We start from the raw sequence: 21,455 nt of genomic DNA, 5'->3' as shown, positions 1-21,455 counted from the left end.
TGCTAACTGCCAACGCTCGCCATGTCTTTCTGTGACCTAGCTAGCTAATTTACTGCTTGAATTTTTGATAACAAAAAACTTATCTGCCCTGACTGCCGTAACACATCGCTAACATGCGAACTACATGGTTATGTGTTTTCCTTAGCCTAAGTCTGACATTTAAAGCTAGCTAGCTAGGTGAGCTGTTAGTTAGTTAGCTAGCTAGCTAGCTAGCTTTAAATGTCAGGCTTAGGCTAAGGAAAACCTTAACTGTTACTTTGCTGCTTCTATTACTGCTCAGGACTCGGCTATTGCTAAGCAGCCAAGCTAGCCGAGAGCAGCTGGTCGCTAGCTGCTTGCTCCATGCATTTAAAAGACAGTCAAACAGCACAACGACGCATTGCAAACCTCTTCGCTTTTCAGCACTTCTTTAAACTCCCGTTTGATCCTTTGGACCGCGATGTTCGCCATGTCTTCTGTTCTCACAGCTAGCTAAGTTAGTTAACTCGGGAGGGCCTCCAGTCCGCAAAGCCTGTACTTCAAAACACGCAGCTCTACGCTCGGATTCACCCCTTTCGCTCTCTCACACTCTCTAGTTCTCTCTAAGTCTCTTTCCTTTTTCACCAGAACAGGACCCCCTTCTCCCAGAAAAACAAATGGCGAGGCCCACACGCACACCCAACAATGAGAGTCTAGAAAAAGACCACGGCCTTCAAACATAGAGCGAGAATAAATGCGTTTGTGCGCTAACTGAATTGGGTGGTGTGGTTATATTATATACGCGCTGAAGGTAGATCCAGAAACGTTTCACTGCAAGTGGCACAGTTCAAAGCTGTCATGTGATACAGCGAAGCTTGGAAATATTAGCTATTCTCATTCAGTGAGCGGATGGTTTTGTTTGGTAGTGGGATAGTCTGTATGAACGGTTCGTTAAATTAAAAATAGGCAGGAGATTTTCAGATGAAAACGACTTCTATAGCGTCACATTCACCCTACTGGAACATAACTAGAACATAGGGAGGAGTGTGAAGGCACAATCAGGCCCAAACTGAAGAGTGGAGAGGTAACAGCGCAGTATAGAGCAAGGCACATTTATATCCAGATGGACCATTGCAAATGTAGTCCACATTTACAAGAGAATACTGTAAAAGCTAAAACGTGTAAAATTTCAAAAGGCACTATTACGTTGATCTGTTCAACGATAAGCCTTTTGTCCTTTGTTGTAACTTTTTGTTACATTTTCTGGGAAAATCCAAATTTCGTAGCATCTTTAAGAAAAAGATTGGTGTATGTAAACATTATTAAAAGAACATTCCTACCTAACACTAGCATTTAATATGTTACTTCTGATATGTTATGCAGTATTCTGTAATGCAGTTCTGCACTGCTTTGTGCAGCCTTATCAGTTTGACAAAATTCACGATTTGGAGTTGTTTTCATCCATCAGTGTTCTCTTACTACAATATGTCGTATACATTACACCAATACACCACACAAACGTTGGGAATCCTTTTGGCGCTCAACAAATCCAGGGCCACTGCTAGCCACATCTGTGGTACTGTAGCATTAGTGTTTTGAAGAATAAGCCAGCTAGTTAAAAATTAATCTTTCTAACAACCCACCCCCCAAGTATTCACCCCAAAGCATTTAAGAAGTCTTTTAAAGTTTTCGTCCACCACCAAGATTCATCAGAAAGTGTATATGCATATCCTTTATATTGTTAATTTTTGTGAAGGCTAGAGTTTATATTTTTATCTTATTTTTTACTTTTAGTATTATATGTATTGTCTATGACGTAATAAGTAACAAACTGTAAAAACCTTGTAAAGTAATTAACAAGGTTAATTACTTGCTTGTTAATTCTCTTCTTGTTACTTCTTTTCTTTTATTGAGTGCCTTGCTATCCCTTTGCTGCTGTACCACTGAGAATTTACCCATTGTGGGACTAATAAAGGATTATCTTATCTTATATATCTACCTATTAAGATTACCACACTTTATCCCCGCCCATTCAGATTTAAGTTATAAGGAATGTTTCAGTCCAGACTGCTTTTTTGAATGGCACACAATACAGCATAGCCAATCAGAACAGAGAAAGACTCAAGATACATGTAAATGCCCTCTTATGAACTTTTTGGAAGCTTAAAGTTTTAAGGTTTAAAATTCAACATAGATTATTTTTATGGTTTACATTCCCTTCAAGTGAATTAATAGCAAATTATCCCATTTGCACAACATCAAGATGATTAATCATTACTCAGGCATGTACGAAAACGCCACAGCCAAATAATGCTATGGGGTTTTTTGTTTGTTTTTTTTATTATTATTTTTTTATTTTTAATTTGTGCCTAATTTTCTTCTCAGTGTAGTCGTGGCTCATTCCCACCCACTAGCTAGGCTTCCCCCATCACACAATGTTCCCAAGCTGGGAGAGTGAAGGCTAGCACCTGCTTCCTACATGTAGGAAGACACACAAAGCCAGTCACCATCATTGGACAGCTCAGTGTGCTTGGAGGAGAACAATTCAGCCAATTCTATTACGTCAGTTAACAGACGCCCACATTGACTAACATCACGCTGAGTGATGGGGAGAGGGAGGGCCATACCTACCCACCCAGAGAAAATGAGACTAGTTTTCTCATTGCTTTCATTGACACCCAGCCACAGCTGGCTGTGTCATCACCAGGGACCCATCTGCTATCCTTTGTACCCTCCTGCCTCATTAACGAGTCTTTCACGACTAAATGTTGGAGTGTTGGAAGCAGGGGAAACCCTAAAATATGCAGAAAAGGGGGTATCCTAGGACCACGGTTGGAAACCTGTGGACTAATGCATAGGCAGGACAATATTTCTGAATGTAATGTAGGGAGTCAGGCATTGGCACAGTCATATGTGTATGGACAATTGGGAGTGGGTGCCCTCTCTGGTGCAGCACTGACCATCTGTGGACATTTCAACTCCGTAACTCCAATGTCTACACATCACCACTGGAAATCCTGCTGATAAAACATAGATAATTCCTTTAAGAAAGCATTACATTGCATGATGTGGTTATTTTGAACAACAGCCAAAAATAACGTCAGCAGTGAATAGAGAGTAGAGTATATCCACAATCATACCCATAGAAGGGCACAGGCACAGTCCTATATACGCCGATCAGGTATAACATTATGACAAATAGTACCTGCTCTGTGAGGGTCCATGGGGGTCCTGACCACTGAAGAACAGGGTAAAAGGGGGCTAACAAAGTATGCAGAGAAACAGACGGACTACAGTCTGTAATTGTAGAACTACAAAGTGCGCCTATCTAGTAAGTGGAGCTGATAAAATGGACAACGAGCATAGGAACAAGGAGGTGGTCACAATATTTTACCTGATCAGTGTATGTAGACCATTCAGAGTAGAGTTGGGAGTAGGACATAAGCACAATCATATCCAAATGGAACTTTTAAAATAGGACAAAGGCATGATTACTTCTGAATGGGACATACAGAGCATGCCATAAGCATAATCATATCCATAGTAATAGGGCACATGCACAATCATATCACAGTGGAATGTTGAGAATAGGTCAAAGGTGTGATTACTTCTGAATAGGACCTAGGGCAGGAGTGTCCAATCTTATCCACAAAGGACCGGTGTGGCTGCAGGTTTTCACTCCAAACAAGCTGAAGCACACCTGATACTACTTGTTTAATCAGTTGGTCTTAGTCTTTCATCAGGTGACCTGCTTTGTTGGAGTGAAAACCTGCAGTCAATCCAGCCCTGCGGATAAGATTGGACATCCCTGACCTAGAGAAAAGGGCATAGGCACAATCATATTTGAAAGGGAACATAGGGAGTAGGGCACAGGCACAATCATATTTGAAAGAGAACACAGGGAGAAGGGCACAGGCACAATCATATTCGAAAGGAAACATAGGGAGTAGGGCATAGGCACAATCATATTTGAAAGGAAACATAGGGAATATGGCATATGCACAATAATATTCGAAAGGGAACTTAGGGAGTAGGACATAGGCACAATTATATTTGAAAGGAACAGACGGCTCATGAGATCATGTGATCATGTAGGCATGATCACATCCAAATGGATGCACGATAGTTTCCAAAGGGAAAGTCGGAAGTAGGGCACAGGCGGGATGATTTTAATGGAATATTGAGATACCACAGTAAAGTAAAATTTTCGATATTCATCTTTTCGGCGCTAATAATATTTGAACGGACTATGGAGGCTAGTAAAGACACTAACACTAACACTAACATTGTTAGGAAATGTTGTAGCTGAGTTGCAGCAATGATGCACAACCTCTGGATTTTGAAAATAGTAATAACTACTTTATAACTACTTCACATTTTTTTTCCATTTTGAATTTCAAAAGGATTTTAGCTGCATTACTTACAACACTAAAATCAGCTGCATTAGATCCAAAGGTAAAATCCAAAGTTTGTGCATCATCACTACCACCTGTCTGCACCAAACACTGTATATTTCACTGTTAAATGTAATGCAGCTAAAATGCTATCGAAATTCAAAAAGGAAAAAATAATGTAAAGTATTACATTTAAGATAGAGATGTTTGTCATAATTCCCAATTATCTGCACCATTTGTAGTGGATTTTAGCATTGTGTTTAATGTGGTTGAACCGCACTCGAAATAACAAAATGTATATTAGGTATTTGATTACATCCATATTATTTTTTTAATGTAAAGGTTTAAATGAATAAAAAATATTATAGTGTTATTCATTCCAAAAGAACTGCAGATGTGCTATTATATCTCCAAGCTGTCTATTTGAAGACTGCCTCTAACTTGACAAACTGAGTATTTATAAACTTGAATTCTACTTAAATTAAATAAGACAACCTTAAAGACTGTGAATGTCATCATCAAGCTAACTGTAGGTCAGTATACAGGTAACATCACCTTTTACAGGTATTACAGTAGAATAAGTATGGGCATGTACATTTTTAGCTACTTTTTAGTTAATTAAATGTCCTTTTTTGTGGTGTGCAATTGGTGTGCAATTCTCACCACAGATCAAAGTAAACAACACAATTAATCAGATGTGTATAGACACAGTGGTTCTGGAGCTATTGACGTTTTTTTCTTTTTTTCTGGTCCGACCGAATCTATTGTTAAAGGAAACAATAAAATATGTTTTTAAAAGCACTGAAACGATTTGGAGGAAAACAAATGCGTGCGCGCGGATGTAGGTTAGGTTTGGTCTAGAAACGCATGCATTTTATTGGAAATCTCGTCTCACTTTTTCGGTATTAACACAAATAGAGGGGTACGTTAAATGTCACCCAAACAGCAAAAGAAAAGGTGTGCATCACTCTCTGTGGTCGTACTGTCATGAAAATGTAAGTCTTTACTAGCCTTCATAGTCCGTTCAAATGTTATTAGCGCCGAAAAGACGAATATCGAAAATAAAACTAACTTTTAAGATTATAACAGAGGCATAACGGCTACCGAAAAGGCAGGGAACAGAGCATAGGTGTAATCATCTGAATAGAACATGAAAATAGGACAGAGGCACGATCATATACTAGCCTTAGGGAGTAGGGAGTAGGGAACAGGCATGGTCACTTCCGAATGAAACTGGTAGATCTCGCGTGATTAGCGACGTGGCTTCTCCTGCGCTCGCATGCCTTTCCTCATGCGTATCAAAACATAGGCGGAACAGCAACCGGAGCTTCGGACCTGCGCCAAAAACACACCGGCCGAGTCTGAATGTGTATTTTATTCCGCTCTCGCCTCCGCCACTGCAAACGGCCACGACACCGCGGGGTCAGTTATTGAGCGGTTTGTGTGCGGTTTAAAGTGTCCAGTTGAAGTGTCTTCAGTGAGCGGTAAGAGCTCGCTTCAGCTCCACATCATTTGTTTACACTGGGGCTGCACTGTTGGCTGTTGTGTTTGTTTTCGTGTTTCACTCTTTTCTTCCACTAATACTGTTTTAATGTATGTAGGAGACATATTATATAGCTGCCTCGCTGCTAGCTACGAATGAAATATAACGACTTTATTTTCAGCATCCGTACGTGAACCTAACAATTACCACTGCTACCAGTTGATAAGTTTGTAATAAACCACACGAATTGTCGTTTAACAGTTTCTTTACGCTTTTACGTGACTAACGTTGAAGTTGAACGGTGAGGATGATCGTGACAAGTCAAGTTGCAAGACTGCATTGTGTACAGACCAACATGTAATTCAGCTCAGCGTTCCACTTCCTTATTTTCCACTTGGGTAGGATCAGAATGAAGGTTTTAGTTTGAAACAAACTAACATATGTTGACATGTGTGCGGTTTTACAAGGCAGTCATAGTCTTATGTATTTTACATTATTTTTGGAGTCTGCTGATTGTGCCATAGACCAGTTTTTTTAACACAGGCAAGCACTGATCCTGCGTTGTTTAGATTCTGTCAGTTTGTAACCACAGTAAATTTTGTATTCAGGCTGTAGGCTTAGCACCCTGACACTGACATGTAAGTAATATTAACACAGGACTTTCTGTAGCTGCCTTACGCAATAGGTCAGTCAGTTAACGTCACAGCATTAAATAGGAATTGCACTTTTTTCCCAAAAACTCTGCCAAATTCAATAAATAAGGTGCAAACAAATTTAAATGCTTCCTGGTACCTGAGACATTGTTTTGCAATAATTTTGAGATAGAATTTTGGCCTAAAACATATTTTTGAAAAACCATTAATTGAGAAGTAAATGCGCCATAAGTAAAAATAGTCCCCAAAGAAAACTCTTATTCAGATTTACCCCTATTGGAGTAAACATATGTAAAAAACCCTGGTTCCTGTCACCTCTGCAGTAAAGCCATTTCACTTCCAACCATTCTGAGTGACTTTGCTCACTCAGCCACTGTATTATGCAGAATAAATAAAATCCCCTTTTCCTTATTTTTGTAGCATGTAAATTCTTTTGCAGAATAAGAAATGCGACTCAAAATGCATGTGTGCTTTGTCACATAGTAAATAATTTATCCCTTGTGTTGATTGGTGCACTTCTGCATATGACTCTAGAAACAATGATGAATTTTTTTATGCCTGAGTGATTTCTTTGCAGCCCAAATTCACAACCCATCTTGCTTGCTTGTCTTGTGTTTGTTTCTGGCTAATTTCAGTTTGACTGAAACATTTGTTTAGGAGCACCGACAGATTCAGAATTTGATGTAGGTCTGCAGGTCTAATATTACCTTATGTACCAATAAAAAGTTAGAGTATTAAATTTGTTTACCACACTGTAGTGTTGAAAAAGGCACAGACCTTTTGATAGATTTGCTATCAAAAAGTTGTATGCAAAAGTCTGGGCACTTCTTTTAAAATGTACATGTTTTGTTAATTTTATAAATGTAAAAAAGTACACAGGACACACTTCTGCACATTTTAATGCACAGTTAGTGTTTATTTGCTAATTTTAACAGATTGAAAAAAAAATGGGACATTTCACATTTTGTGGTTTTTTTTTCCAATCAAATCCAGATAAATAGAAATTATGCAATAAAATATGAAAATGCAATATTTAAGTTTTTCCCTGCAGAGAATGTGTTAACTTATTTTTAATGAGAAAATAAAAAAAAACATTACTGGGGTCTTCAAACATTTGCATATGACCAGGGCTGTCACAATCATGAAAGTTTCACTGATGATTAATTGTAATATAAATAATTGCACATATTGATTCAGTTGTCTTTTCTTCTTCATTGTTTGCAACTGTTAAAACACAATCCTAAAGTGACCAAATAGGCTGATTGGTCACTTTACTTGCTAGCTATGAATCCTTAATAGCTAACACTGACTGTACTCACACAGTGCACACAGTGTTACAAGTGCACACTCACACAAATGTCGACAGTAAAATAGAATAATGGGTAGGATCAAACAAAGCTACATATTCTTCATGAGAGTAAAGCTATAAAAATGAAAAATATAAAAATATAAGCAAAACATACTTATTCCGGCAGTATATATGCTTAGTTACATAGAAAACAAATAAACAAACATCACTCAGCGCTCCCTCTTAATGCCAAAAGTACCAAATTAGACGTTAGAACTTCTTTGTTTTCATAAGCTCCATGATGTCTCAATGAATGCATTCCCTGCTTTCATTTATTTATTTACAATTATGTGTCTCAACCCAGTGCACCTAATACAATTTTGTTTGTTTCAGCATAATATGACTGGGAAAACGACTGTGGAAAATGACTGTAGTCAGCTTAAATGCCATTAGGCGGTTGTGTAATAATCATTTCAGGCATACATATAACTGCATATTTATGTATGTCTGTGTTTCTAGGAGGTATGGCAGAAGGAGGCTTTGACCCCTGTGAGTGTATTTGCTCTCAAGAACATGCAATGCAGAGACTCATCAACTTGGTGAGCATTTCTCTTTCTCTTTATCTCTCGCTCACAAACATGCACACATGTTTTTCCCATATCCTAACCACCTGTGACAAGATAAAAAGAGTGGGTTCAGCTTTCATTTCTATTCTCTCACTTCCTGCTCTTTCACATTCTTCTGTAGAGAGATATCTGACAGTCTAGTTTTCATAGACAAAACATTGCTACCAGGTATCCTTCAGTAGAAAAGCAAATAAGGCAAAATTTAAAATGTAGTATGTAAACATTGTTAAAGTTTCACAAAGTACCATTGACTCTCCAGTCCATACAAACAATTTATGGAAAATATACTGCACGAAATGTGATATCACAAGAAACAATAGCTTTACATATATGGATCATTCTACCAAAGTGATTCGAAATCAGAGCAAAAAGCACATTTCTGACTAAAATACTTTTACAGTTAGTGATCCTATACCTTAATTATGTTTATTTTATTAAGATAAATTACTTAACATTCCTTTCCTAACAAGACAGTAACACTACCAAAACTTTGCCAAACAGTAGTGACTGTTTAAGTGGGGACAATTTCAGCTAATTTTGAGCAGAACTCAGAAACACTAGCTGGTACATGACTAGCAAACACAGCTTTGAACAATTGTGCAAACAAAAACAAAATCATAAGATTTTTCACTAAAACACAAAATGTTTATTTTACTGCAGAAAATGTGTTTCAGTAGTAGCAGTTCTAAATGTTACATTCTGATTTTCAGGTTTTGGGACACACTGACTTTAAAACAATGAAATCTGAGTTCTCACCATGTGGCCATGAGGGACAGGGATGCAGTCTCACTCCCTGCTCTAAAATTCAGGGTTGTGTCTAAAATAAGGCTTCCCCTATGGACTTCCCCTTTGTGTTTCGGTAGTGACATAAAAATGTGGCACAGCATTTTTTGGATATATTTTTTTTAATTAAACTTTTTTTTTAATTAATATAAATGAAATTTTATATCTTTCAACTTCACTTTCAAAATAAATGAAAAAAAAGATCTTTTAAAAAACAACATTGAACACAAAAATTATATATATTTAGTTTATTACTATCTCTATTAATGCCTGGGTTTAAATAGACCATAACATGATCCTCATAAATATCTAAAGTCTGAATACTTAATTGTTGTCTTAAATAGTGTTTCTTTACTGTGTGACTGCAGTTTGATCTAATGGAATGGTCAATATCCTTTCAGCTATCAGCAGTTTAGCCCAGCCCTTTAAAGTTCTAAAGAAGATTTCAGTTTAGACTACTTTTTAAATGAGGCACATTACAAGGCAGCCAGTCAGAACAGCGGTCATTTGGGTATATCAGTCTTAAACCGGCCTGCAACAAGAAAAACTGCCTGTTTAAAGGGCCCGTATCACTGTAAAATGAATTTTCTCACATTTTTGGATAATGGAGTTTGATGAAATATGTAAACATTGTTACATTTGCAAAGCAGAAGACTGAACATTCTGGAGAAATACTATCCGACTCGACTGCAGTTAATAATAAAGGTTAGTGAGTCAGTTAGTCAATTAGTCAGTTAGTTGCATTAAAAATTAAAAAATTAAAAGCTACGCAGATTAAAATGGGACCACCCCGTCGTAATGAAATAATTCTCCACAGTTTATCGGTTATAGGTCCATGTCTGCATAGGACAGCATCTGGGTCCAGACTCGGACCGCGGTCCGCCTATTCGAGACCTCTGGTCTAGGGGCACCACACGATTAGTTTGTTTTAAATTCAATTACAGACCAATATAACTGGGAATAAGGTTTAACAATTAACTGCCCAAAACTATTACCAATACAGTCTATAATACCACTAGCATGAATAAAAATGGAAAACAGCAATAATACTAATCATTTATGCAGATGGCAAGCTAGTGCAAAAGTGGATGTACTTATTTTAGATGCACATATAATAAACAAAGGCTGCAATGACTCCATATTCCATTCAAAGACAAATTGCACAGTGCTTTAGTTTTATACTACTGACACCCAAATAAATGAAAAATACAAAACGCAGCTAGTGCAGAAGCGTCATAAACTGCAATAATACAGTGTTTAAATATGTTATTTTAGGACAATAATCACACTACACAATCACGTTGTTCGTCTTAAGATGTTTTGCCTCTTTCACATAGTCACCATAATTACAAAGTTTTGTCAGTAGGCGAAGTAGTGCACTTACTTCTCAACCTCAAACTCTGCCTACAAGCACTGCCATTGGCTCACGAGCCGCTAAACGCTGACATTTTATTGGCTACCTCCCAAAAAAATCTGCTTGAATAAGGGTGGGCCTTATATATAAATTAGATACAGATAGGAGGGCTTAATTTTACACACAGAAGCTGATTCATCATTTACTCTCAAATATCCGCTTGTTTCCTTGACGTACGAAAGTTTCGCGAATCGGACGCAGAGTAGTTTGTACGTCATTAAAGACGGTCAAATCTGCACTTCTTTTTTTATGGAACTTTGATGAATAAGGGGCAGTATGCACTGTTTAGATGCAGGTGCCAGTATTTTAATTCCAACGTAGTGTATTATCTAGAGAGTATGAAGTCATTTGGCATTTAGGCCCAGCGTGGGAAAAGGGATGTACAACACTGTTAGCTTGGTGCTACTAGAAAATAGAATTTGCATTGTCATTGGGAGTTTGGGAGCAAAACTGTTGTAAAATGAAGTTTTTAGCATCTAACACCGCTAATTGTTCATTATTTTATGACAAAACATTAATGAAATGTCTGAAATATAAAATGAATGGTGACTGAACATTATTTTTCTCTTTCAGCAGTCCATTATTGGTTTGCAACAGCAAAATGCTCTAAAGGGAACAACATTTCCCCGAAACCTGTTGATTTAGAACATAATCATAATGGAGGCCATTGAGCAGATGCTGAATTCCATCAGTAAATATTTATACACATATATTTGTGCTTTTTTGTATTCAGATTGGTCTGAGTAGTTAAAGTTTTGGTTTTGTGTTATATAATCATGTATTTTAGATGTTATCACCTGAATTCAGCAACTGCTTGTCTTTCTGATCTAATTCTTCACTATGAGGAAATGCATCAAAATTCTTCTATGGTAGTCGGTGGTACGATACAGCTCAGAAAGACAAAGATTAAATTGGAAAAACTATTCTTTTAACTCCTTATTCTAAATGGTCCCCATGACACTCTCTCGTAACTACATAACTTGCATGTTCATAGTGGTTACCCAATAACTTACAGTAGTTGCTGCAGTGGCAAACTGTGACTATTACAGCTAGGCCTTCAGTTTGGGCTATATATGTCAAAACTCATGTCAAAAACAAGAAAATAAACACTTTTACAATAAAGCTATTTTTTGTAGTGCACTCAAATAGTTTGATAATAGTATGCTAAGCTCACGCTTGAGCACATTAACATTTTTTAGCTGTTTCAGATTAAACACGGACTTTGTGTTTTTAATGGCCGGTAGCTTGCAACAGACCTTAACATATTTTATTTTATATGTAGATGTTTGATCTAACAAGATTTTGTTTCCAAACAAAAGAGTTTAAGAGTTTGGTGATTCTGTTAATTAAAAATTAACAAGAAGCTACAAAGATGTCATTTGTTAGTTCCCAGAAATCATTAAGCTTTATCTGAAGTCCTAGAAGGCCCTAAATAATAAGCCTTAAGATTAATGACTAATTTCAGTGCTAACATACCTAATCATCAGAAGATTTGCACAGGAGAATTGCACCATGAGCTGTTTGCACTGTTGTCTGGCAGTTCTGGGTGTGATTGTAGTGACTGGGCAGCTGTTTGGGCGTGCAGTATCCTTATAACACCGGAACTCCTCATTAGTTTATAGATACGAAGTGGTGTGGTGTAATTTGCAGTAATGACAGGTTGTTTCAGCATTGATTTGCTGGGATTGTGACCAGTAGAGGGAGCCGTTAAAGTGACTGTAAAAGAAACATCTTTTTATGGTTGACAGATAAGCAGTTTTTGTGTCAGAAATTTTGAGGCCTCTTCTAACAGGAGTCATTTGCTGAAAGCAGCTGTGCATTGCTCCATGTTTGGCAGCTTGGCACAAAAGTTTACATAAAGCAATGAGGATAAAGCTCTAGTCCATCAGTGTAATGATTAATTGATCTGAGGTAGGCGGTGCTGGCAGCATGCCTCTGGATTTTGGGAGTGTCTAAAGATAAGACAGAGTGGATTTTTTTTCTTCTGTTTTTTTCACACTACCCATTAAACATTGTAGCGTTAGCTTTTTTGATGTCTAATACAAATGAGCATGTTCACTTTCTTCAGCAAAAATTATTTATTCAATATATACAATATATATACAATAATTAGGGATTTCCCTGCATAGAGAATTAAATCTCCACCAACTCTGAGGTGGGTCTTAATGGAAAATTATTACTTCTAAGAAGTGTTGCACTCGGGGGAATTCTGTCCGAACTGCAACTGCAGCATTATTGTGCCGTTGTGGCGCTGTACCCCTAATCACCTCCACCTGTTGAGCTGCTTCTCTAAAAGCATTTTAAAACTAAAACATAACTTAAAATTAACATGCATCTGAGCTGTGGCAGAAACACTCCTAAAGTTTAATCTCTGAAACTCTGCTTTTCCCAAAAGCGGCACACAGCGTTTACTCGCGCGAGGTCCCGTCTCAAAGCACACTATCTTCCCTATGTAGTGCCCTTCGTAGATCATGAAATCGAAAATCCTTCAACCAAAGAGTGCGTGAAATGTTCGACTAAGTCATCTATAATCAACATTAACAACAGGTTACAAATTCCCTATTTAAAACTCAACTGCTTGTTAATGATGATCGTGTTTGTTTGAAAAGTAGCGCACTATGTAGGGGACACTGAGTGATTTGAGACAGTTATTCTCTTCTCAGAAAGTAAACACTGCAAGCGAGAAAGGGGAGCTGTGCAGATTGAACCTCTGCAGCGTCTCGTTCCAGAGCTTGTATGACTGTTAACTCAGAGCTCATTTTGGAGACTCTGCTCCACAGAAATATGTGTTAAAAGCTTTAGTTTCGATTCACAGTTGATTCACCGATTGTTGTTTTTTTTTTGACGCTAAAAGCTTCATTTTATATTATTAACGAACCATAAGCATAAGTTAAACCACACAAACCATGACATTTCTTCTATTTCGAAGTCTCCACAGACTTCTCCGTTAAAGTTAACCTTGCATTCTCTAAAAAGTAGCAGGTGGTGGTCGCGAAGATGACTCGTAAAGTTTGATGTGTTGCCCCCTTTCGCCGCTATCTTCTTTCGGCCTGTTCTGCAGACAGGGTGGTCATCTTCAATTAACTTTCCTTCTGCATCCTTATAAAACCCAAAACATGACCAAACGTCAGACTTGGTCTTCATAGAAGGCTGAAATATCTCCGAATCTCTGTCACTACATTCCGCCATGTTCTCTCTCCCTCTCACCGCCCCCCTTCCCCTCTACACACGCACACACACACACACACACAGAGCTGCGCCTGAGAGATGATTCTGCCTTTGTTTGACTCTGTAAAGCGAGTTTTTCACACCGCATACTTTAAAGTTCAAACGGTATATATATATATATATATATATATATATATATATATATATATATATATATATATATACATACATACATACATACAGCGTCCTCAACAATTATTGGCACCCCTCGTTAAGATGTGTTCTTAGGCTTCTGATAAATTCTTTTGTAAATAATATAGGACAACAATGCAAAAAAAGAGAAAAAAATCCCCACATTAAGAAATAATTCTTTTACATGAAATCATCTGTGCCACAATTATTGGCACCCCTGATGTTAATACTTTGTACAACCCCCTTTTGCCAACAAGACAGCACTTAATCTTCTCTTATAACATTTCACAAGATGGGAGAATACAGAGAGAGGGATCTTCGACCATTCCTCTTTGCAAAATCTCTCTAAATCGTCCTGGGTCCTCTCCTATGCACTCTCCTCTTCAGCACACCCCACAGGTGTTCAATTGGGTTGAGGTCTGGGGACTGAGATGGCCATGGGAGGAGCTTGATTTTGTGTCTGGTGAACCATTTTTTTGTAGATTTGGCCACGTTTAGTGTCATTATCTTGCTGAAAGACCCAGTGACAACCCATCTTTAGCTTTCAGGCAGAGGCCACCAGATTTTGATTTAAAATGTCCTGGTATTTCAAAGAGTTCATGTTGCCATGCACCCTAACAAGGTTCCCGGGGCCTTTGGAAAAGAAACAGGCCCACAGCATCACCGATCCTCCCCCATACTTCACAGTGGGCATGAGGTGCTTTTCCACATACTCACCTTTTGTGTTACGCCAGACCCACTTAGAGTGTTTGTTGCCAAAAAGCTCTATCTTGGTCTCATCTGACCAAAGCACGTGGTCCCAGTTGAATCCCAGTACCGCTTAGTGAACTCCAGACGTTTACGTTTATGCTTGTAAGTGAGAAAAGGCTTTTTCCGTGCATGCCTCCCAAACAGGTTGTTGGCATGTAGATAGTGCCTGATGGTTGTTATGGAGACTTTGTGACCCCAAGATGCTGCTCTTTGATGCAGTTCTCTAACAGTGAGCTTTGGAGAACTTTTTACTTCTTTTACCATCCTCCTCACTGTGCGTGGTGGCAAAATAAACTTGCATCGTCGTCCAGGCTTGTTTGCCACTGTTCCATTTGTTTTAAACTTCTTGATGATTCCTCTGACTGTAGATATGGGCAGGTGTAGGCCAGTGGCTATTTTCTTGTAGCCATTGCCTGGCTTATGAAGGTCGACACACATCTGCCTTACTTGAATGGTGTGTTCTGTTGTCTTTCCCATGTTGAAGAGTGGATAAGAGAAATAGGTCTCTGTGTCATGTCATATTTATACCCCAGGGAAACAGGAAGTGATGAATTACTAATTACAGGTTCCAAGATACTCTGATCAACTTTATAAACTACAGTAGAAATGACAGAAATGCTTCAATTACATTTATTTTCTAGGAATTGCTAGGGGTGTCAATGATTGTGGAACAGGTGATTTTATGAAAAATAATGATTTCTTAGTTAGTAGTAGTTTTTAGTAATAGTTTTTTTTTTTTTAAATTCACTTGAGTTAAAGGTTACATTTTTCTACAATTTTCAGTGTGAGATTATGCTTCTGAAATAAAAATTGAATTTATTTTAACACATCTTAACGAGGGGTGCCAATAATTGTTGAGGGCGCTGAATATATATAGAATAGATTAACATTATACAATTTAATAATAATTTGATATTTAACAAACATTGATTTTTTTTCTACATGTTGTAGAATGTTTTATTATGTTATTTATTAATTTAAATAGTTTAATTGTATGTCTTTGCTAAACCCAATACACAAAGTTCATTAACACACTAATTAATGTAATGATATTTGTGAAGTGATAAATATTACATCTATTCAATACAAATAAACATTTTATATTCCAGTTTTTCTTTTATTTTTCTGATTGTAGGTTTTTTTAATTAAAGAAAATCTGAATAATAAAGTAATGTAGAATAATCAAATTTCAAAACAAGAGAAGCTATCATCAGACTTTTGATGTATAGTGTGTATTTTTACCGTTGTTTTCAAGGCCTGAGGGGCTTACCTTGTATGCAAAGGCTGTTGAAGCTGGGATGGAATATGCAAGTATTTCATGTTTTGTCTGTCTTGCTGATACAGTTTTGTTGTTTTCAATCTCTCCCCAGCTGAGGCAGTCCCAGTCCTACTGCACAGACACAGAGTGCCTTCAGGAATGTAAGTTCAGTCATCGGTTTTCTCAAAGAGAAACAAAACTCTGATGCTTAGTGTGCCTGGGTAGTGAAGAGGGCTAGATTTAATTGAAACAGAACAATATGGTGGATGATCAGCTTGGCCCATCATGGCCCATGAATGTTTCTATTAATCAGCATTAAAGATAATAACCTGATCTTTTGTGTTAAGAGTCTGAACCGTCTTTTTTTCCTGTTATCTCACAATGAAGGTTAAATAGAATCTAATGGTGAGTCTGAGGGAATTTAGTTTTCAGCACCAAGCTGTAAGCCAAATTTATATAACATATAGTTTGAAAAGATGTGGTAGTGCTTTACATGTCTCAAAGGAAGCAAGTGCTAGCCTTTGCTTTCTCGGTGTGATAGCTATTGGACCTGGCCATGATGAAATTAGAAAGAAATTGGGTAAAAACAAACAAATAAACAAAAACTGTTGTCATGCTGTATTCATGTATTTCCTCTTATGGGAGAGCAGCATGTTTGAATAGTTGGATTACCTTTGGGTGGCCATCTTAAGTGAAGTGCTTCAGTCAAAAGCTCATTCTAAAACGTAGGATTTCTAAAGAAAAAAAATGAATTGTTATCAGCCAATACTCAAGATCATTTTTGGTATTGGAAAAAAAGTAATATTCTGCCATCTCTAGCTGCCAGTAATTGCAGAACAGAAGACATCTTGAACACTGTTTCATTTGCTTGTTTTATCTAACAATCATTCAAATATGGGATGTGGTTTGGATTACTGTAAACAGCGAAAAAATTGTACAGCATAACAGTGAACTTTTTTGTGCAGTGCCAGGCCCTGGTTCTTCAACAGGGGGAGATGTGACTCTGCCCATGATAATTATGGGCTGGATGGTTCTGGCCATCATGCTATTTCTGCTGCGCCCTGCCAGTTTAAGGGGGCCCCGAACCTCCAACAAACCCACCGGCCCACCAGCCGTAAGTCACTATACAATATCCCCATAATAACAGTCCCAAGTCCATAGGCCCATCTTTTAATTTGCTATGTTGGCTCACCAGCATGTGAATTTCTGCATAGTCAGGCCTAAGAGAAAGTTAACACAGAGAAAAAATGCCAACTTTTCACAAATTTTGTTGCACAATTTCTATTTATTTGTTTACATATTTGGGGAAAAACATACAATATAAACTGTGCCATAACGCAGGATGAATGGTGATTAGAATTTCAGCTTGTATTTTCTAATATGTACATCTAGATGTGTTAAACAACTTTTGCATGGCACCTTTGGTGGCACACCACCCAATTTTTAGGTGAGCAAAAATATAGGCACACATAGTCTTATTGTAAACTAAAGTAAATAACAATTAATATTATAATAATAGGTTGGTATAATAGGTTGTGTGTCCCTTGTTTGCAGTAACTGTAACAAGCTGGCAACCCACTGATATTACTGTTGCATTCTTCTTTTGTGATGTCTTTCCAGGCTTTTAGTTAAGTTGTTGTGTGTTTTGTGTCGTTTCTCCCTTCAGTCTTCTCTTGAGGAAGTGAAATGCATGCTCAGTTGGGTTAAGGTCTGGTGATTGACTGACTATTCTAAAACCTCCCCCTTGTCCCCCTGATAAAGTCCTTTATGGTGTGGACAGTATATTTATTGTCTTGCTGCATGATGAAGTTCCTCCTGATTAGATTGGATGCATTTCCCTGAAAACTTTCATAATCCAGGTGCTTCAATCATGCGTTACATCATCGATAAAGAGTAGTGAGCCCATTCCAAAATCAGCCATGCACACCCAAGCTGTGACACTACCACTATTGTGCTTGACTGAGCTTTTATGTTTTGTATTTCTTTTACACACTTTACATGCCATTTTCTCACTATGTTAGAGGTTAATCTTGGTCTCATCCATCCATAAAACTCTGTTCCTGAGCTTTTGTGGCTCATCTGTATTTCTGTGGGAATTCCATTCTGCCCTTCGAGATCTAACTGCTAGCGAGTGGTTTGCATCTCCTGGTATGGCCTATATATCTGCTTTGAAAGTTTTATTTGAAGGATGAGTTGTTGTGAGGTTCTAAGACCTTCACTCCTGCTCTGTGGGCTTTATCCTGTTTGACAACAAATTTCATCTTCACAGGTGAAACCCAGGGCTCAAAACAAGAGTAGACATTCAGAGCGATTAATTTTTTTAAACAGTCAATCTAACATGGCATCTCTGGGTAACAAGAAACACGTGTCAGTCACATGTTCTGATATTCTTGCTTGGAAAATGAATGGGTTTAAACAAAAGGTGCCATGTTCTAAGTTGTTTAATACAACTAAGTGTAAATATCAGAAAATAAATGCTGACATTCTAGCCACTCATCTCTATTCATCTTTTAATCTCAAACCCGAATGTTTTCAGTGTACACCAAAAACAAAAGAAGAAGCCCTTCCATTCCAATACTTTCAGAAGGGACTGTATGTATGTATGTATTTATGTATGTATGATTTTGTTTGTTTGTTTGTTCTGTAGAATCATGGCAGAGAACCCCCAGCACCTCCAGTGGACTAGTGACCAAACAGGGCTCCCGAGTTCTACCCACGGCCAAAAACTCTGACATCTGACCTGAACTTTTGACCTGGCCTCCATTTGACCGATTACTTTTACCTGTTACTGTTTCTGTGCTGACGGTTATCATTTAATATTTTCTTCTTTCTTTTTTTTCCTCTCTCAGTTTTCTTATCTGTTTTTACTTGGATTGAGAGGTGTTGAGGTGGGAGAAGAAGAGAGAAGAGTACTGAAAGCAGTGTCTTTTCATTTTTTTACACTTAGATTTTGACTGGTGTCCTTTTTTAAACAAACTAAAAGCTTCAGACATTTATGACACTAACTTTCTCTGAAAAATGTAGGGGAGTGTTTTTATATAATATTGTGGCTTTAGAGCATTAAAGTAAACAAGCTATAAATGTTGGTTGAAAGACACTGTGAATAATCCTAGAAAAAGCAGAAAAAGTATGATTCATTTTGAGGTAGCCTGTTACTAATGTGTGTGTATCTAGACTTGAGGGGCTTTTGTGTGTCGTTAGTGTGGTTAGAAAGGCTACTTATCTGCGCAGGATAGAGGGCAAAGTGCATTCCATAACAGCCATGTCATCCTGGATGCTTCTGATGTCATTCATGAGCTCAGAGCGTGGGCTTTGGCCCTTGTACCATACAATTCTGTAAGCACAATTTGCTTTTCTCAGAAGGATTTACATGACTAGAGCTGAGCAATATAGTTACACCCATCATGATGTGAATGCCAGAGTGAATCCTAGTATGAGAACTGTGTAGGAATGACTTGGATCTTGGGCCTTTGCTGTTGTCATGGTTTGTGGCTTTCAGAGTTGAGGGCAATGATGTTTTTATAATTGGACACAAGGCTGACTACATACAAGTAATCCTAATTCAAAGCTACACACAAAATGCAAAAAATGACATCTTGGCAAGTGAAACCATCCTAAATGTAGTCAATTTATCTAATACTTTTACAATTACATTTAGGGCTGGGTACTGAAGTTGTATACCTCTACAATGTCAACCAAATTATTTGGATATAGCAAAAAAATTGTCATTCAGTTCCAAATTTCAGTTTCTTACTAGTAAGCCAGTCAAGCATACTTTTCTAAAATTTAAACTGCTGATTGGGTGTCCAGATTACCTTCTGTAAGCACATCATTAATGTTATTGCTAATTGATTAGTCGGCAATCCTTTACAGTAAGTAAATATACCCACTTTCAGTACCTCACATTAATTTCTGCTTTAAGCCACACCTACCCAAGAAAGTACTGAAAAAAGTACTGTCCAAGAATTGGTATTAAAATCAAGGTATTGGCATTGATATTGACCCAAATAGTTTTGAACAATATTTAGCATTTTAACATTTTGAAGTTGCTGTATGATTACTCTACATATTTATAGACATTGTATGATTGCTTTAAGTAATTTTATTTAGTGAAATCGTCTTATTCTGTTGGCAGATAATTTTTATTGTTTAAAGCAATATATCTTCAAACAAGCAATATTATCTGCCAATAAGAAAATGACACTACATAACATTGCATAAAAAAGTGACCAGCATTTAGAAATGGGGTGAATATTCTCATTCTTTTACTCTTTCTTCTCAAACAGTTGAATATGGGAGCATTCTTTAAAGCTTGTACAGAAAGCTTGCCTCACAACAGTTGCTGTGGGAAAAAAACCTTGTATATTCATGGTTTCGCTGGTTTATTGTTTATTTTTGCAGGTTTTGAAAATGCCCTTTTTTATCAAAATTTCTAGATGAATGGACCAATAGAAATGATCGATAATTATCATTGTCATTAATATCCAAATTTACTAACATTAAAATTTAGGAAAGTTTTCCGTCTCCTGTAAAATTACCTTTTGGAGATAGGAAGTTTTATTTCAACAGTGACAATATGCTTTCTACCCCTGTATCATATTACTGGCGAGGAGCCATTGCCTATGAAAATCACCTTGTTCTTGTAAACTTGAAATGTTTGGGTGTAACATTTAAAGTTACTGGCCTAAAAATCAGTACATTTTTCACTTTTCACATTGGAGGAACATAGACTACATGTAAACATGTATTTTGAATGTTTGTGTAGCATAATCGTAGTAGCATTTATTAGGATAGCTTTGTATTATCAGAAACTAGAGTGACTAGCGTCAGAATCAGAATCTCATTTTGTGCTATTTCTGTGTTAAAAAAGGTCGGGTTAAACATACAGATCTCTTCCAGAATGGGTCAGAAAAATCTGAGGACTAACTTTCTGCTGTTACATGAAGTCTTGAGCACATATTCTAGTTAGTAGCTGGGCATTGATGATTTCTCTGAATATTTTTCTGAATGTCATAGATGATTTTTCTTAATTTTTAGTTTGTTCAAAGGCATATTAGACACCAAATTATCAGAGTTGATTGATAAGTGCTTGAATTGAACATATTTTCAGGAATGGTGTTGGTGTGCCTTTTAAGTCACAGAAGTCTATGTAATTCATCTCCAGGCACAGTCTACTGTGTATAGACACTGTTTAAAAGTTACTGAGTGCTCTAAAGGCTTAAGGACACCGATCTGACTAACACAAACAACCACAAATGACAAAAACATTTCCACTCATGTTTGTTTTATGGGGAAATTTAGATTGTCCTCTCTCCATTCACTTTGGTTGGTTTGGCTCATCAGTTCTGCTTTGTCAACCTAAGGATAACTACAAACTTCAGAATGTAGGTGGAATGTTTGGTCGGTGTGTTCTAGCCTTAAGAGAAAGGGCTTCAACTATGCACTTTTGGTTACTGCAAATAAAGAAAACAGATACATCTATACTGTA

The 21,455-nt window shown here is 37.3% G+C and overlaps 2 protein-coding genes across 3 annotated transcripts in view; one reads left to right on the top strand and one right to left on the bottom strand.

Annotated features, from left to right (window-relative positions):
• The window catches only part of ube2kb (ubiquitin-conjugating enzyme E2Kb (UBC1 homolog, yeast)), a 36,386-nt gene extending 20,392 nt beyond the window's left edge, over positions 1-15,994 (bottom strand). Inside the window, exons 1-2 of one of the 2 annotated variants that reach the window (XM_036583080.1) lie at positions 15,980-15,994; positions 2,919-2,978 (exon numbers count right to left, since the gene is read on the bottom strand). In XM_036583080.1, coding sequence (XP_036438973.1) covers positions 2,919-2,921 — 3 coding nt within the window. In that variant the 5' untranslated portion in view covers positions 2,922-2,978; positions 15,980-15,994. Of the gene's footprint in view, positions 1-387; positions 808-2,918; positions 2,979-15,979 lie in introns of those variants that run through there. The other variant, XM_036583079.1, reaches the window with a different exon arrangement.
• On the top strand, positions 5,604-21,455 carry smim14 (small integral membrane protein 14). Its single transcript, XM_036583083.1, has 5 exons — positions 5,604-5,836; positions 8,296-8,375; positions 16,080-16,128; positions 16,933-17,081; positions 18,615-21,455. Exons 2-5 carry the CDS (start codon positions 8,301-8,303, stop codon positions 18,651-18,653), a joined length of 312 nt encoding a protein of 103 aa, XP_036438976.1. The 5' UTR covers positions 5,604-5,836; positions 8,296-8,300; the 3' UTR covers positions 18,654-21,455.

Source organism: Colossoma macropomum, unplaced genomic scaffold (assembly GCF_904425465.1).
Source record: "Colossoma macropomum unplaced genomic scaffold, Colossoma_macropomum, whole genome shotgun sequence".
Classification (NCBI taxonomy): Eukaryota; Metazoa; Chordata; class Actinopteri; order Characiformes; family Serrasalmidae; genus Colossoma; species Colossoma macropomum.
The sequence above is the reverse complement of the archived record's forward strand: the minus strand, read 5'-3'. Positions and strand labels throughout refer to the sequence as shown.